General features: G+C 47.3%; 1 protein-coding gene across 1 annotated transcript in view; it reads right to left on the bottom strand.

Moving 5' to 3' along the window:
• The window catches only part of TECTA (tectorin alpha), a gene marked incomplete at both ends in the record, with an annotated part of 117,270 nt that extends 99,204 nt beyond the window's left edge, over nucleotides 1–18,066 (bottom strand). Inside the window, 6 exons of the mRNA XM_081122727.1 lie at nucleotides 2,625–3,037; nucleotides 6,540–6,705; nucleotides 7,407–7,544; nucleotides 11,067–11,354; nucleotides 14,800–14,933; nucleotides 18,003–18,066. Coding sequence (XP_080978853.1) covers nucleotides 2,625–3,037; nucleotides 6,540–6,705; nucleotides 7,407–7,544; nucleotides 11,067–11,354; nucleotides 14,800–14,933; nucleotides 18,003–18,066 — 1,203 coding nt within the window. The remainder of the gene's footprint in view (nucleotides 1–2,624; nucleotides 3,038–6,539; nucleotides 6,706–7,406; nucleotides 7,545–11,066; nucleotides 11,355–14,799; nucleotides 14,934–18,002) is intronic.

Here is an 18,066-nt window from a genome sequence, read left to right as displayed (position 1 = left end):
ACCTCTGTGCTTCCCTTCTCCTGTATTCCAGCCACTTCCCTCTTTGACTGTGCCTTTCCCAATATGTGGGCAGAGACATGGTGAGGAGAGAGAAGTAGAAGCATAGGCCTTGGAATGGGAAGAGATTTCAGTGGGGATGGCAATGCAGAAATGAGCAAATACTGAGTGCTACAGTGTGCCAAGCTTTGTACCAGACAGTAAACATGTGACTGCTCCATCAACCTCACAACACCCTCAGAAGCTCCCCATCATCTTCCTCTTCTGCAGATGAGCAAATTAAGGTCCAGGGCTTGTATGACTTGTAGGCGACAGGGCCTGATCACCCTGGCTGAGCTCCACAGCTGTGCTCTCCACTGCTCCCTGCTTCTTCCATCCCAGGACTGATTAGAGGTAACCAAGTCCACACTACAGCCTCAGAATCCTATCTCCTTGACACTATCAACCCACTTTATGGAGAAAATAAAGCTCAAGAAGGCCACTCAGCTGGCAGTAGTGGCACAGGGATTGAGCAGCTCTGACCCCAGAGTCTAAGCTCTTCATCACCATATGCTAATTCGCCCTGGCATGCTTTTCCCTGGAGCACCCTAAACTGCTCAGGTTTACCTGGGGGAGAAATAGGAAAACTGGTATTAGCTAGAAGGCGGCATTTATTATATATGGATTTTAACTGGCTTTCTTTGGTCCCCATTGGTATATATAACCTTATATTGTTTATTTTGTTCCTTGAGAACAGTTCAAAGGGGGAAAATCCATATACAGAGCCCAGGCCCTCAGCCCTGCACACGGAGAAAGGAGATCTCTAGTTTGCAAGCACAGACTTAGTGGCCATTCCCAGCCTAGCCCAGCAGGTCTGAGGAAGTCAGTTGTCTTACAGGCATATCAGGCTTCTCTTCCTTCCTGTCTCTCTCCTGCCTGTCCCCAGTTCACCCTGGGTGGGAGCTCTGCCATCCTCCCAGCCACCCCCCACCCCCGCACGAGAAGAGCAGGTTTATTCAGAGAAACTTGGAAGCCATTTGGCAAAAGGAAAAGGAAGCCATTGTTAGCTTGCAGTTGGAATCACATAACCTTTTCTCTCTGAAACATTTACATTCATATCCATATCTCCCTGTTGCTACAGAAAATCGAGGAATCTATGCCCTGCACTTGGACGATAGAAAAGAGCCCTGCAAAATTAGCAGAGCTGCAGGCCTAAAAGGAATGTCGGACCCTTTCCTTCTAAAACAAAGTCTGACTGTAAGCAAAACGGAATTTCCATCAAAATGGAAAGTAGGAATAAAGCATGAAAAACATAAAGCTTTCTTTTTTAACTGCAGATATTATACACATCACCCCACCACACAGGAGTAACAGAAGCCACCGCGCATTGTTCCTGCCAGAAAGCGTGAGCATCTGCCTACGAGGATGAGTGCAGTGGCCGGCAGCACCGTGTACATTTAAAGGGGAACGTTTCCAAACTGCTGCACCTGAACTCTTACCTTTAATTTGAAACACAGAACTGCCCCTAGGGAAACTAACCAAACAAGCAAATTGGGATTTCAACCACACTAAGAACTCACTTTTCTAATTAGGACATTGATAAGCTCTATAGCCCTAGGCAGGTAGAACCAGGACGGGTGGGCTTAGGTCCCAGCCTGGCCTCTGCTCCCTCTGCTACATCGATTAAAACCACAGCACACTTTTTAAAAGGAAAGAAATCCCTGCGTTGGGTTCTGTTCTGCTTTGTAATCTCTGTGACGACCTCCATAGTTGGGGGTTAAGGATTGCATGAGGTTTCAGCAAACAGCCTATTATTACTTGAATAAATGTATGGTTGCAATGAGGACTTCATTAACATTATGAAAACTGGGGCCTCCACGTACTGAGTAGTTGCTGGTGGCTTTCCACTCTGCCTCTTTTGTCAATGCACCTGCCTGAAATCTGGGGCATAGTGATAGGGATTATTTGCACATGCTAAACAGACCAGCAGAGAGCCATGGCTTTCTCTCTTATCCGAACAGCAGTGAGGGACTCTGTTAGAGGGGTGTTGGGCAAGGCTTTTATGGGGTCTTCCTACACAGGCTTCACTGCAGAAGCCACCAAGTCCTCTCCAAGCGCCTGTACAGGCGGTGCTGCTGAAGACACCAATCAGTGCTGAGACTTCTCTGAGAATGAAGCACAGGGTGGGGTGGTGAGAGTTGTTAATCAAGCCTGTACTGGACTGTAGGTGTGACTTTGTGTTTACATCATCTCCAGGGCATGGCCATGTGGCTACCACTGTCTCAAGCCAGGTCTAGGAGAAAGTAAACTTACCTCTCTTCCAAGTTACTTCTGAGCTTGAACGTGTGTGTGTGTGTGTGTGTGTGTGTGTGTGTGCGCACGCCAGTGTTTAGAGGGAACCAGGGATATAAATGTACTTTAAGATAAACAGCATATAGACATGTTAAAGAGGGAGCTTAAGTTAGCTCTTATATAAATAAAATTTAGCTTAGTAAAGAGTTTTACAAGGTACTTGCAAGGCAGAAAGAGCCATGCATCCCTTTGGTGCAAACAGCAAATAGCAGAACCAGTAGATCTAGGAAAGTCTTCCCCAGGCTGAAGCATCACCAGCTTCTCCATCTCCCTATGAAGGATGGAGGGTGTCTCACCTTGACTTTTCCATAGCTTCCTTTGGGAATGAGAATCTTGTAGCCATTCACCTCCACAGAGAGCTCCTTCACCCAGGAGACAGCTGAGCCCCCCCGGTGTTCATTCTTGGCCTCCACACTGAAGAAGGGGAGGCTGGAAGTCTGCAAACACTGCCGGGCCAACAGGTAGGCACAAGAGCCTTGGAAGTGGAAGAGGAAGCCATCGAAAGTGTGATAGTGTGGCTCCCCAAACACCACACAAGTACTGGTCTCCACGGGGCTGCAATAGAAGAATTTGCCTTTGGGTTCGCACACTTCATAGGGACTACAAGAGGCCTCCTGGCAGTAGATCTCATTGTTGAAATCCAGACAGCGGCACTTGATGGTACAGTTCAGGTCATCCCAAAACACCTCCCCTCGCCGAAGGAACTGCCCTGGGGAACAATGACACCAGAGCCAACATTTACTGAGGACGTACTCTCTGTGGCAGCACTCGGGTAAGTGCTTGACTTGTACTACACCATTTAATCCACTAAAGAAGCGTATGAGGTGTTGTTGCCCCCACTCGGCAAGTGAGAAACTGAGGCTTAAGAGAAACTGAGTGACTTATCCAAGATCAGTCAGTGTGAAGTCAGGGTTCCAAGAGAGTCTTTCTGAATCCAGCCTAAGCATGATCTTTTCCACGCTGGTGAGCACATTTTCATTCAAGGAAAGACACATTGTCTGAATCCCCGGGAAAGGCTCTGTGCCCCAGGAGTCACAGCCCTCCTCTCAGCACCAAGAGTAGAGGTCCTCCCAAGGAAGGCTGGCTCGCCCAGGTGACTCAGCAACACTGGTCACTCGTTCATGCACCCACTCATCCAACAAACATTTGTTGGGGGCCCAGTATATGTCAGAAAAGGTTAACAGCATGAACCAGGAGTCAGATGTACAAATTTAAATCCCAGTCTTCCATGGTAGATTCAAGAAAGGCCAGACCTCTGGGTTGGCACATTCCAGGGCTCATAAATCCTACAGATGCTGCTTAGGCCAAAGTTACAACTACACAAGTTGTTGTCTTCCTCACTCTGGGCCCTGTCCAAGTGCCGTGCCTTTCTCCCTTTATCTGCTGGACAGAACTTGTTGACAGGACCTAGGTCCGGAGGCACATGAGGTGGGGGGAAGGGAATGGTTTCAAGGAATGTGCTAATTTTTAAAGTATTCACTGCTACTTACTTGGTAGACAATCAGTCTTTAAAACCATTTTCCTAAATAAATTATCTCCACCCCAAATTTTTGAAATTTGCCAGTTGTTAAGATCAATCTTCAATTGAAATAGGAACATCTTAGGGCTGAGGGCTGTGACAGTCCTTGGTTGGGGGCAGAGTCAAGAGAACTGGGAAATGGTCACACTCAGCAGTCAGCTTCCGTGACTACGGACTTAACTTCCACCTGGCTGTCTTCTGACCTGTGAAATGGGGACAATGCTGTTTCCTCATTCCCACCTCATGGGCAACAGTGATGCTATAAAAAATTGGCGCACACTGATAGAGGGAGGGGCATCTGTAAATTGAGAATGTCTGAAAAGGAAAGAATTAAAAACACAACATTAAGAAATATAAATAATGTCATAGACCAGAAGTAACTATAGTTTGAAATTGTAGTTTGAAAAGATTTCTCAAGATTTTAAAAAACTGACTACATAGTGAACAGCACAGGCTGCAAGGTTAACCCAACCAGAAGGCATGGGTCCTCGGCAGTGGTCCTTTCTGTCTCTGTCCAACAGGAAAATTGTATCTCAACAGGCAATTGTGTCTCAGACCTGTTGAGCATAGGGCCCCAAGTGGGATAATAGACCTGTTCACCTTCCCAGCAGGTGATATGCATCAGCCTTGAAAAAGGCCCCTGAGCCTGATGCCCCCCGGCACCCATTCAGATCGCAGGCACTGCGGCAGCCTCCACTCAGTACCGCACAGTCTCTGCCTTTTCAGGCTTCAGTAAATGGGAGGCAAGTGCCTTTGAATAGACGAGGTTTGGACCAAGAGATAGACTCTCTGAGATCATTTTCTTTGCAAAATGATGATATAATAAACCAGCTCCACACAACTTCCCCTGCTATCACCCAGGCCAAGTCCCAGGCTCATCAGACTGATGTGTATCCAGCGACACATAAAAATGCCCAGCGATTTGTATAAGGCTCTCAGATTTGTCCTGGATACAGAACCCGAAGCCCTAACTCAGGAGGAAGAGAAAGAAGTCCAAGTGGGGAGTTTGCTCACAGCTGCCCTCCAGCCAGCACCACCGCTCTCGAGCCAGTGTTCCCGTCACCACTGCTGCGCGGCCGTCACTGGCCACTTAGGCTGCACAGCCACAGCTAGTCGGCTTTGTGATGCTTGGACAAAGGGGAGAGGCACTGGGTAGGTCTCTAGTCCAGGCCATAGAGGGGAGAGAGGTGATGGGGTGTTGGTCCCACAGACCCTGAGTGAAGCTGCCGTTATAGTCTATAAGGGAGGAGTGTACAATCCCTGAAGTCCTGGTGAGCTCTGGAGCCAGATTATTTTCTATCTCAACCCATTTGCTGCTATTCTGAACATGAAGGACCTCAGAGTCTGCAGAGGTAAAGGTGTCCAGGCAGAGCATGTTCACAAGTGACCTTTCCTTACAGCAAAGGCAGAGGTCAGGCAGGCACTGGGGGTGGATGGCGTGGCTGTCAGGCCAGGTGAACGTGGTCTTTCTGTATATTGTACCACTTGAAGAACCTGAGGTCTCCTGGCGTTGCTGAGACATGCAGGTCACCAGGAAGACAAGAGACCTGAAAACTTCACCCCAATCCAAACCTCTTTATAGACCTAAAAACATTTCCCCAGGGTCATCCTCTGTGCTTCCACAGCTCCCTACCCTCCTGCCTATAATAACATCATTGTCATTTCTGTGGCTGACTTTTCTACATAGTGGTGTCATGCCAGGCGAGGGCTCCTTTGTCTTCAGCACCCAATAGAGCAGCTGGCACCTCATTGGGGCTCCCAGGATGCTCTCTGGAAAGGTGCAGCGGCTGGATGGCTGAAAGGATGGGTGGGGACGACTTACTAATTCTAGTTGCTGTCGCCTCCACTCCTAGGAGCAGACGTATTAACAGAAATCCTGTTTTCAGAATACTTTTGGACACATAAGCAGCAGGATTCTGTAAGCAAGGGTGTTCCTGTGAGGCTCCTGGGATGTTCTGCACTTTGAGAGGTTTGATGGTTCAGAAAAGGTTGTAAAGGAAAACCCATGAGGTTCAACCAGCTTGTCGAACACCCCTAAGGCCAGCTTCGACTCCGCCCAGATGCCGGCATGTTTTCCTGCTGCTGGAAGGATTTCAGGAGAAGCTACCCTAAAGACTGTGACACATTTTTTTCTCTTCCTTCCTCCCTTCCTTCCTTCCTTCCTTCCTTCCTTCCTTCCTTCCTTCCTTCCTTCCTTCCTTCCTTCCTTCCTTCCTTCCCTCTTTCTATCACATGGTCTAATACTGATTGACTCTTGTAGAGCCCAGTCAACGCTCCAAGTTCGCCCACTTCTGTGGGTCTGCAAAGTGCCGATGGCAGAGCAGGAGCGAGGATGAGAAGCACACTAAAGGGGGAAATGCCGACAGCAATACAATGTTGAACAGAAGGGCCCCCTTCCGTCCCTCTGGCTGGGACATCACTCAAGATCCCCATCTACTTTGCAGTTGTTCTGAGCAGGGAACTGTGATCACACCCCAGGCAAGAACTTCATAAACCACAGTGTAGCACATGCAGGAGTTTAGCTCTTGGTCTGATAAATGTGCACACGAACATCACCATGATCTCCATCACCCAGCTGAGAGATGTCAGGAGCATGACATCGGATGTGTCTGCCCTCGGAGCTTAAAAGCATGCCTGTCAATCTAAACTCAACAAACTCTGCTTTGCTGTAGAGAAGAGGAAGAACCTTTACCTCTGGAGGTGCAGCCATTGGCTGGGTCGATTTCTTTCCCGTCAACTTTAAATGCCCATCGGCCTGGAACATTGACATTTGTGGTCTCCTGGATATTCACAATATCAGGGGTCCTTGACCCAGGGAGGCTAAAGTAATTGGTGAGGTTTCCACCGTTAAATCCTGCCTAGAGCACAAAAGGAAGATAGGACTTTTGAGCACAAACACTACCCCATTGGTTAACTTGCCCAAATACCTTGTTTTCAGAATCTAGGACGCCTGAAATCAGGAGACCCTGCAGCTCTGGGCCGTCATCTCAGGTAAGAAAGGCCTGCCTAGTTCATGCTACACCCAGATCAAGGTATCGAAGGTGGACAGGACTAGCCTCCCAGTCTACCTGAAGATCATACATACTTACCTAGTTAAAAGCTGTGGGCAGGACTCCCTCTAGGCTGCTGAGAGCATAAGCAGAGTGCAGTGCTTCAGAATGTGCGGAAGGATAGAACGGAGAACCACCCACCTGCGCCATGACTCCCCGACCACCACCCACCTGCGCCATGACTCCCCGACCACCACCCACCTGCGCCATCACTCCCCGACCGCCACCCACCTGCGCCATCACTCCCCGACCGCCACCCACCTGCGCCATCACTCCCCGACCACCACCCACCTGTGCCATGACTCCCCCTGACCGCCACCCACCTGTGCCATGACTCCCCCTGACCGCCACCCACCTTTGCCATGACTCCCCCTGACTGCCACCCGCCTGTGCCATGACTCCCCCTGACCGCCACCCCCTGACCGCCACCCACCTGTGCCATGACTCCCCCTGACCGCCACCCCCTGACCGCCACCCACCTGTGCCATGACTCCCTGACCGCCACCCACCTGTGCCATCACTCCCCCGAGGCCCGTCAGGGGGTCCCCGCCGCTTGCCGTCCCAGTGGTCCAGTTGATTTCATAGTAATTGAAGAGGGTGAATGTATAGGAGCCGTCAGACACCAGGACGGCCTGGAAGGTGTTCACCTACAGGGCGGAATGGATGGGCTCATGACTCACTCCCCACTGCAGCTCCCTTTACTCTGCCCCCCCCAAGGAGTTCAGAGGTGCTGCGGGCCAGCCTCCCCGCTCTGCCTCCTCTCTCAATGTGTTCTCACCTCCAGTGGGAAAAGCAAGATATGTGGGACAGTGCACCTGAAAGAAAAATTGCCTGAGAATAACCTAGAGGCTGACTCAGCAGCGTCCCTCTTCAGCCTCTGACCTGCACCACACGGAAAACAGGCCCGGCTCAGCCTGTGATGTCCACAGGCGCCTGTAGACGGCGGCCTGAGACTAGAGGACGGGAGCCGGTCGCGGGAAAGGGGACGGCCGTGTGGGGAGGCTGAGCCTAAAGCGCTGCTATGCCGGCTCGCTCACTCCCCAGAAAACACTGAACATCTGGGTGACAGGTCTCCCGTTTAAACTGGCAGTTGGAAAGTGACTCTTATAGAGCACCTTATGGGGAAGATGGCTCCTCTAACCGAGCACTTATGCATCACTTGTATCTGCAGATTCTCGGTACTCATCTGTACCTCAGACCGACAGTAAGATGGGAAATTTTGGGGGCCACTTCCATCTTATAGCTTGAAAAACTGAGACCTAAGGGAAAGGAATTGCTGGAAATCTCCCAGTGACTGGGCAACAGGAAACACACTGACGCCAGGGCTCCCAGCCCACCTCTCAGCGCACTGCCCGGACGGGCTGTCTCGGTGTTCAACTTCTCAGGACAGAGATACTATATAAAGCCAAACAAGCCTTGCAGTTTCTAGAAACAGGCTGTAGCAAAAGCTGTCCTTTACTACTTCCCTTTGGTAATCCCTGCCCCTTGGCGCATGTTTTCAGGAAATTAAAATAAAAAATAGAGTTAAAAGGAGAGGCTGTTTTGACCTTTCCCGCTGAAACCCAGCACGTCCCAGCCGCCCGATACCATCCTGCTTAGCATCCTGTCAGATGCAAAGGGAGACACAGATCCTTATCCTGTGTATTCAGGCTGGGGTACAGGATCTTGGAAGCCCCAAATCGCCCATCCTGGATGGTCTCAGGGAGGGAGACAGGTGCGAAGAAAGAAAAGCCCTTTTTGTAACTGAGAACTTTCTCCTCAGCTCTGTGGTTGACACAGTTGATGGCGTTTATGATACAGTGACCCAAGAATATGCCTCTATTCTTTGGCTCTGCTCAACCAAAAAAGAAAATGGGACAAAGAGACGACTAAGCAGTTAAAGATTGCTATAAGGTCACTGCAGGGAGAGGTTCAAGAGACAGGCACAAAGTCAAGGTCACACAAGGACTAAAGCTAAACGCTCCTGTACCCCAAGATTCTCCTTCAGGAAGTGAATTCCTTCCTTGAAATGAAGTTGGAAATATCTCTGGTCCAAAAGGTCTTGAGAGCAACCTTTTTCTGATCCCAGAAGCCACCTCAAAACCAGCCAGCCATCCTAGCAGCACTGCCCTGCGGCACATCATTGCTCCCCCTCACACACCTCTACCCTCCTCTCTTCCACATTAGTTTTAAGACTTGTCCAGATCTCCTTTTGTAAAACCATGTTTTCAATGCTTAAAAAATCCTCTTATACTCCAGAGGACTTCTAATGATACCTGGAGGAGCCAGCTGAGAAAAAAGTTCAGGATTCAAAGTTAAACTTCAGTTTGAACCCTGCTCTCCCTTCTCTGAGGTTCAAATCTCTTCACACTGGGCAAGTTATTTAACCTCTCTGGGTCTGTTCCTTCAGCTTAAGTAGAGAGAATGGTTATTGTGGAACATTCTGAGAGGGCTAAAGGATATGTGAAATTAGCCTATCACAGAGCTGGGCTCATAGTGAGCCTTTGGTAAATATTCGTTTTCCTTCCTAAAATCACTCGTCTCCTCCCCTCCCCTCCCCTCCCCTCCCCTCCCCTCCCCTCCCCTCCCCTCCCCTCCCCTCCCCTCCCCTCCCCTCCCCTCCCCTCCCCTCCCTTCCCTTCCCATTGAGCTTCCATGAGAGGCTTTTACAGGCCTCTCGTGCCCAGTGTCTAGTTGCCTGATGATATACGGATTCCTACAGAGAAGAGAACCTGGGATGAAGGGCAGATGGCAGAGGAACTAATTTCAAGATAGGGATAGACAGACACTTCTGCAGGAGCTCAAAACATTCAGATGTTATCTGACATCCTTGTGGAAAGAGTTCTCTCACAGTCCAGAGATTTACTTCAAAGTACAAACCAGAAAGTATCTACATTATCTTGCCATTTTTATTGCCAACGGAAGTTTTTTAAAAACGGTGGTCAGCATGCGATGGGCATTTCTTCCCTTTTTTACCCTCCACAGACCCTGGAATGGACCAGTTGCTGGCATCTCACATTCCCACTCTGTAAGCACGGGCTTGAGGAGAAGGCATCACCAGAGGAGCAGTGAGCCACCCGCGACTCGGCACTTCTTCAGAGGATACTTCTAGCCAGTGCACCCACGGTCTGCACTGTGTCCTGTTCTCCAGAGCTGCCTGGCGAGAAAGGGGCCCTGATGCTCTGGCCAGAAGGTGCTGCAGCCCGGGGCTCACTGGGGGCGGCTATGGGCTGCTAGACCAGGAGAAAGGGTGTCGCCAGAGGAGGAATGAGCCACCTGTGACACGACAGGAAACATAGTCTAGCTCAATAGCTTCTGTCCTAGCCCTAAACCACTGACTCACTGCCAAAGACATTGGAAAACAGATGGGATGGAAATAATCCTAAGAAAGCAGAGGGCAGGTTCTTGAGTGTCTGTGCTTACTGGAAATCGTACAGATGAAGACGCATCTGCTACTTCAAAAATCTCCACAGCCAGGCACCAGACAAGCCGCAGGCTTTCGCCAAAGTTTGTCTGCTCCTTCATGTAGAAAGTTGATTCTCTCTACAGTGATAACCTTTCTTATTTGACTGCTCATTTGGGATTTCAGAGCTGATGTTAAAACTTTATTCATGAAACATTTTGACTGCCCACTCCAATTGGCAACAAATATGAATGCAAACCCTGGTCACAATAAAAAAAGGGTCATAACATAATAAAATGAGTCAGGTCATTTGTGCCCAAAACTAACATCCTATTTTCCTTGTCCTGCCAGGTTTTGTGAAAAAACAAACAAACAGGAAATTAGCTGATGAAGAGAGACATTGTGCCTCTGGCAAGAAAAAAAAAAAAGACCTTAGGATTCCTTGTGGGTCCCTAACGATGTGGCCTGGACCAGGCCTCAGCACCTCATCACTCTCCTGCAAAAGAGAATCGCTACCTCCTGCAAGAAAATGATGGCGGATTCTTTTTCACATTTGCAATGATGAGTGACAGGGGCTACACATCCTCTGGAATATTATGGCTGACTGGACTGGTTAAGTAGCATATTGCCCTCTGTTTCCTGGGAAATGAGTGGCAAGACTCATTAGCTTAACTCCAGGAAATGGGTGCTCCTCAGCTCTAACAATTAGACTAATTCACAGCAGTGAAGACAGACAAGAATTAGGTGCTATGATATAAAATGGAAAACAGGAAATTTGAATTATTACAGGTGTGGTGCTGCTCCCTCCATAAAACGTGACCTCTTCCCATGTCACAATGAAGACCCAAGTGGCAGAGAAGGCTGCCATGTCTTTGAAGTACTTCCTGATGTCCTTAGTGGCTCTCTTCAAGATGACAGGGTCCATGGTCTCTCTATAGTAGATCTCGCCTCGGATTCCATTGTGCACATCTGCCCAGAACGGAGCGATGAAGGCCCTCCCATCTGTCAGGGGAAAGGATTCCGGCGTGAACTGGCTCACTAGCACGTTGAAGGAGACAACACCGTTGTTATTGACCTACAAAAATAGACAGGTTTTGCACAGTGGATCTGAAACTAAGACAGACAGATGTTTGCCCAATCATATGAATTAGGAAACAACTTTCAGTGAATCAGAACTCCCAAATACTACCCAGCCAGGAGGTCTGGTCATTTCCAAACTCACTGATTTACTTTCACTTCCAACTTGTAGTCAGCTGCATTTCTTATTAATAATCAGTCTCATTTTCATGTTTTTGATCCTATCTCTGTTCACATTTATCTAATGCTACTCAGGGGTGTGTGTGTGTGTGTGTGTGTGTGTGTGTGTGTGTGGCCAGGCAGGGAGTAATGTGGGCAGTAAAGAAGACCCAGAGTCACAGGAAAAATAAAACATGGAAGCAAAATGTTAAATTAAATTAAAAAATGGAGGAGCTCTATATAGTAGACCTTGGTTTCTATTATATGACAAGAGAGGAATGTCAGAAAAAGAAAAACCAAATGCTTCCTCATCACACTCAGATCTCTGGAGGAATCACTTCCTGCTCTCGATGATCCATTTAAAGGACTTCTAGGAATGTTACTACCACCCTATTCTGTCTCGTGATTTTTATCATGATTTTCAAATGGTTTAGTAGACTTGTTAAACTGCAAAACCTCACTGCAAATCATAAGCAGTATGTACACTCAGCTGACAGGGCCTGTTCACAGCCTGCCTCTGCCTGAGCCCACAGCTCTGTGTTGGTGGTGAGGCTGCTGAACCCTGTGGCCTGTATGAAAGGCTGACGGAAATAATTGCAATTTCTTGATACAGAAAACTTGGAGATCATTTTTCCATGCATTCTAACTTTTATGTTCATATTAATTATTGGTATTCTGGACATTAACAAGAACATGGATCCCAGAGGTAAGTTATCAGTGCTTGGGCCAACGGTTTGGCAATCTGCTTGGAAGCAACGGTGTGGAGTTTGGAAAGGAAGCTGGAGAACCAGCTATAATAACATTAAGAGCCTATTGTCTACAAATAATAGCTAACAACCCAGAGGCTTGAAAAAGGACTGCATTACTCACTCATAGTGCTGGAAACTCTTGGGACCAATTTGCCCTCAAATAACTCCGGCCCAAATTAAGGACCCTCCTTTTTAAGGACAACAAATATTCAGACTCCATGTCACATAGCACATGGGAGAGAAAGGAGCTTAACAAAATACATTTGTTCTACTATCTGTAAGCCCAGTGCTTCCAGAATGCAAGTCCTGTACACATCTCCCATCTCCAAAATCAGGTCAACACTTTCTGAAATTTACAACCAGCTCTGCTGTGAATAGAGTGTAAAAGGCATTTCAGGGTGCCTGAGAAATGTGTTTGCTGGGGAGTAATGGGGCAATTAAAACACAGGGATTAGCAGAGGAATCTGGTGATGGCTCAGTTGTGTTATTATATTCTAATGTTAAGATTAGTCATTCTCTGGGTGCCATCAACAAATCAACAAATGACATGTGCTGGCGAGGGTGTGGAGAAAGGGGAGCCCTAGTGCACTGCTGGTGGGAATGCAGACTGGGGCAGCCACTGTGGAAAACAGTATGGAGTTTCCTCAAAAAACTAGAAATGGAGCTGCCTTTTGACCCAGTGATTCCACTCCTAGGAATATATCCTAAGAATCCTGAAACATTCATCAGAAAGAATATCTGCACCCCGATGTTCATAGCAGCACAGTTTACAATAGCTAAGATCTGGAAACAGCCCAAGTGCCCATCAGTAGATGAGTGGATAGAAAAGCTGTGGGACATTCACACCATGGAATACTACGCAGCTGTAAAGAAGAAGAATCTCGTGCTCTTTGGGACAGTATGGATGGTCCTGGAGAATATTATGCTAAGTGAAATAAGCCAGGCAGAGAAAGACAAACATCACATGATCTCGCTTATACGTGGAATCTAAAGAACTTAACAAACTGATGAACAGAATAGATTCAATGACATGGAAGCATGGATGAGACTGACGAATGTCAGAGGGATGGAAGAGGGCGGGGGGGTGAAGGGGGAGAGAGCAACCAAAGAATTTATATGCAAATATGCACAACCCAAGGACACGGACAATGGTGGGGAGAGTGACTGGGGAGGGGGAAGGAATGGGGGGGAACAGGTCATTGGGGAGAAAAAGGGACATCTGTAATACTTTAAACAAAAATAAAAATTAAAAAAAAGAAAAAGATTAGTCATTCTCAAACTTTTGTAGACATCAGAATCACCTGGAGGGCTTGTTAAAACACAGACCACTGGTTCCCTTCCCAGAGCTTCTGACTCAGTAGGTCTGGGTGGGGCCTGAGAATTGACATTTCTAGTAAGTACCCTGGTGATAGTGACTTTGCAGATTCAAGGATCCCTGGTTAGGCAATGGAACAGGAAACCATTTTTCTAGTGGGAGTCAGCCCTGAGCTATAAATCAAAAGTTGGGGCCCTGGCTGGGTTTGCTCAGTGGTTAGAGCATCAGCCCATGGACCAAAGGGTTGCATTTGATTACCTGGGTAAGGGCATGTACCTGGGTTGCAGGCTCAATCCCTGGCCCAGTTGGGGCACATAGGGGAGGCAAGCAGTGGGTGTGTCTCTCTCACATCAATGTTTCTCTCTCTCTCCCTCTCCACCCGCCCCTCCACTCTTTCTAGGAGCAATGGGAAAATATTCTCAGGTGAGGATTTAAAAAAAACAACAAGTTGGGGAAAACAGGAGTCCCAGATGCAGAGATGGCCAGATGAATAGGTGCTCGGAGTTTCATTTCTTCCTGCAGGCCAGGACACAGGATAGAATAGGATGTGATATATACATAGGCCACCCCCAATCCTTTAAGGCCAAAGATAAAAACAGGCTCAGTTGCTCCTAACCTTTTTCTCAGTGTGCAACAGTTTCAGTCACACCAAACCCAAGGAACCAAAAAGGTAACATGAGAACACAGGTGCCAGGAGAGTTTTGACAGCAAACGGTACCATTTCTTCATGCACGTTTGACAATGGGACCCTATGGCATACCTCAGAATGCCAGGAGGGGGGCAATTCTGCAAACAACGTTTATGTAACAGCTGATTACCCCCCACTACGCTCTGACTCTGCTCCCGATTGGCAGGAAGCCTGAGAACAACAGACACTTAAACTTGTCACACCCCCAAAGGGGAAAGAAAAATGACACTGCTCCTGCTGCGATTCATCATATCTTTTTATCGTATTGAGTAGCAGAAATAATGTCCATCACTCTGAAGCCTCTGCTTCACTTCTGTGTTTAATCACCCAGAAAAGAAATGTATTGTCCTGTATACTATGAACATTAGCCATTACAATACCTTTGACTCCCTTAATCATAAAACCTGATATCTCAGCCTGTCCTTTGTGCTGCCAATAAATCCCCTCCATTCCTGGAGCCCTGGAAGAAAACGTACTTATAACAAACAAAGGGAAAAGCCACAGGGCAACAGCGAGGCCGCATGTCACTTACATAGACCGTGCGGTAAGGAACGCCAAAGAAGAAAATGGGAATGGCCAACTTAATCTCCGATGAGCTTCCATCGTCTACTTTGGGGGTTTTGGTGTCATTCTGCCAAAACGGATACATGAGCTCCCTGGGCTGAACTGTCAAGAGAGATGGTGGTTAGACAGATGGCAGACCCCTCTTCCACTGAGCAGGCCACTTTCCTCCCACGCACGAAAGCCAGCTTCTTTCAGAAAGTCTTACGGACTAAGAGCAAGTCAGACTTCCTCTCATTTACCCTAAACCGAGGCCTTACATCCGCACTCTTCTGCCTCTGGAAAGGGGAGAGTGGTGCCATTTCGCCTTAGAAGTCAGTTCACGCTTCATCTCTGCGCTTCCATACGCTGCACAGAGAGAAATGTTCACAACTGGCTGGGAGCAGTGAGACCACCGTCTGGAGCTCTCAGAGCACTGAGGTGGCCTCTAGGTCCCACATGGCGTAGGCAGCTTGGTCCTTGATCGGAAGGCAAGGTACAGAGAAGGTGGCTTGTGGCTACGCAACTCCCTCCTATCTCCAAAATTTTATTATCGTGTCTTTTCCAGAAGGGAGCCTCCTCCCTCCTGCTGCATAATAGAAGATACCAGATCCCAGAAGGAAATAAATGGCTATTGGAACTGGGACAAAACGGGAGGAGAGGGTTTGTAGTAACTGGCCTGTGAATGGCCTCGATGGAGACCCAGCCCTGAGGGGTGGCTTTGCCCAGCTCCTCTCTGCAAACGCAGCATGGCATCCTCTGGGGCGAGGGCGTCGGGCCCTGCGGAACTCTTTGCAGAGGAGACTGAGGCTCTTACTCAACACCCTGGTCAAGGCGAGAGCCAGCCCACAAACACACAGCCCTCACGTAACTGCCCCCGCTTCCCCTGGCAGCCTGGCTTGTTCCTTCTCCAAAATGCCTCAGGGGGTCGCCTAGTTTAGCAGTTTCCCAAGTGTCTACATTACTGATGACCACGTCCAATAAAATAATCTACATTTGGGTGTAACATTTCTCCGCCTCTGTCCTCTCTTCTCTTGAGAGAAAATAGAGCAATAGAACACCATCTTTGCTCCCTTTTTTAATTGTTAGTCTTCGGGGCAGTGGCTAATTCCTTTGGAGCTTCCAGCTTCAGTTCTTGAGGCCCTGCTGCTGCTATCCAGATGCTAATGCCTCACACTCGGGCTGGGCCTGTCCTTGGGAAAGTCCCTGCTCTGTGCTGAATGAGCAGATAAGCTGGCAAGCACCTGGCCGAGGAGCGGGCGCCAGTCAGTGAGTGAGAATGCACAGTGACCAGAAGGCTGCACAGGCGAGCCGGCCGGGCACCCGCTCTCACTTCTGGAACAGGAACAAGAGGTGATCTGCCTGGATGGAGAGCTCATCCTTTTCCAGGGCTAACATCAAAGGAAAGCAGGGAAACTCGCCTGCTCATTAGTTTATGAGCTTTGTTCCCCAAGCCCAGTCTTGGGAGCCGATCAGAGCTCCCTTCAGGAGGTGCTGCAGCTAATTCAACACAGGACCACCAGCCGACCTGCTTTATTTAAAGTTGCAGTCAGGAGGCAACAAGGGCTCTTGAACATTCGTATTTACACAGAAGTTACAAATTCAAAATTCCTAGAAAGTGGGAATATTAAAAAATCTCTTTATAATACCTATTGTAACATTATACACAGTTACTTATTAAACTTGGAAGGTGATACACTTCCTCAAATTACTAATAAATGAAATCATGTCGTGGATTTAGCCTTCATGAGGAACCATTTAGAAGTGGTGCCCACATATGAATAGGGCTTATGTTCACACTGAATTGTAATCATTTCCGTGGAAAGATTAATTGGTGTTTTGGGCAGTGTTGGCCAATGTGCCTATGGAAACTCCATGCCTCTTGTGGAGATGGCAGAGAACTGTGGTCACGAAGGCTGTCCCTGACTTCTCTCTCTGTCCCAGCGGTAAGGTAAGTTTGCAAGATTTTTCTCTTCATGAGTGACCTTAATTAGTGTATGGTTTTGAACAGGAAAAAACAGACAGTCAAAATTTTTTCAATTTTAAGAAGAATACAAATAATAAAGGTATATAATATTGTAATATATAATACTGTAAATACTTAAATACTTGTTAAATAAGAAAAGGTGCTTAATAAAAGGGAGTAGGTTTAAACTACAGTAATTTCCACCTTGGAAGTCATTAGTATTCTAAAAAATATAAGGTATTACCAGCATGGCCTGTTTAATACCATCAGAGTTAATGAAAGAAACAATATCCCTTCCCATGCTTGCTGAGGCTGAGAATTTCATAATAAACATTACAGTCCCTGGACTTTGTGTTTTTTTTCTCACCAAATAAAACGTACTTTCTTAGAGCAGGGGTAGGAGATTAAAGTCAGTGGGATTCTTTCATTATTGTGGGGTTTTGCCCTGTAGTTTGCATGCTCCTACTGTTAAAATCTACCCAACCCTAGAAAAATGTTAGGGCTACACGTGCCTTATAGATCTGTTTACTCAGACTTGCAATCATGTGCCAGGTGAACAAAACAAACCAACATAACAAACAAAGATGCTTTAGAATTTTTGCCATAAAGGTTTCAAATCCATGTAGACTTCCCCACCTTTCTTTTCTAAAATCCAGAAACAGTGGAAAGAAATGTATGTGGCTTCTCACCCTCCCTGGGCAATGCCACACAGAGAAAAAGAAGGAATCACTGAGGGCAATAATGTTTTTGTTTCACTTACAGTTTCAGGTTTCTGGCCATTGTAAAGGCCACTGACACACAGGTCACCATCATCAATGCCATTGGAACTTCCTGATTTGGGCTAAAACAAGTGTATTCTTTAAAGTCTGTGCCACAGGTTAAATGCCTTAATGGGGATCAATCATCAGGTATGAGCTGCATACACACCTGCCCTATATGCTTTTAATGAAAATAATTTGCATTATCTTAAAGACCCAGTACATTAACACAGGGCACTCTGGTATATACAAATTGTGTTCATAGTTAAATAAGAAAAATAGGCATATAAATAAACATTATTCCAATTTAATGCATTTTGCTTTGGACAACAAAATTTAATTTGTATTTTTCTTGTTGTATCTGTAGTCACATGTACACCTGCCCTGACAATTATTATTCCAACAAAAGTGTCTCTTTATAAATTCAAGAGCATGCTCATCAAGAGTTTTACAAAATTCTACAGTACTCACCTTGGTGCTGTACAAGTGCGAAGATGAAAGAGACCCAAATCCTAAGTAATGATGAATAATTCAT

The sequence above is a fragment of the Miniopterus schreibersii genome, assembly GCF_964146895.1.
Source record: "Miniopterus schreibersii genome assembly, chromosome: 20".
In the NCBI taxonomy this organism is placed as follows: Eukaryota; Metazoa; Chordata; class Mammalia; order Chiroptera; family Miniopteridae; genus Miniopterus; species Miniopterus schreibersii.
This window is presented reverse-complemented; position numbering and strand designations above follow the sequence as displayed.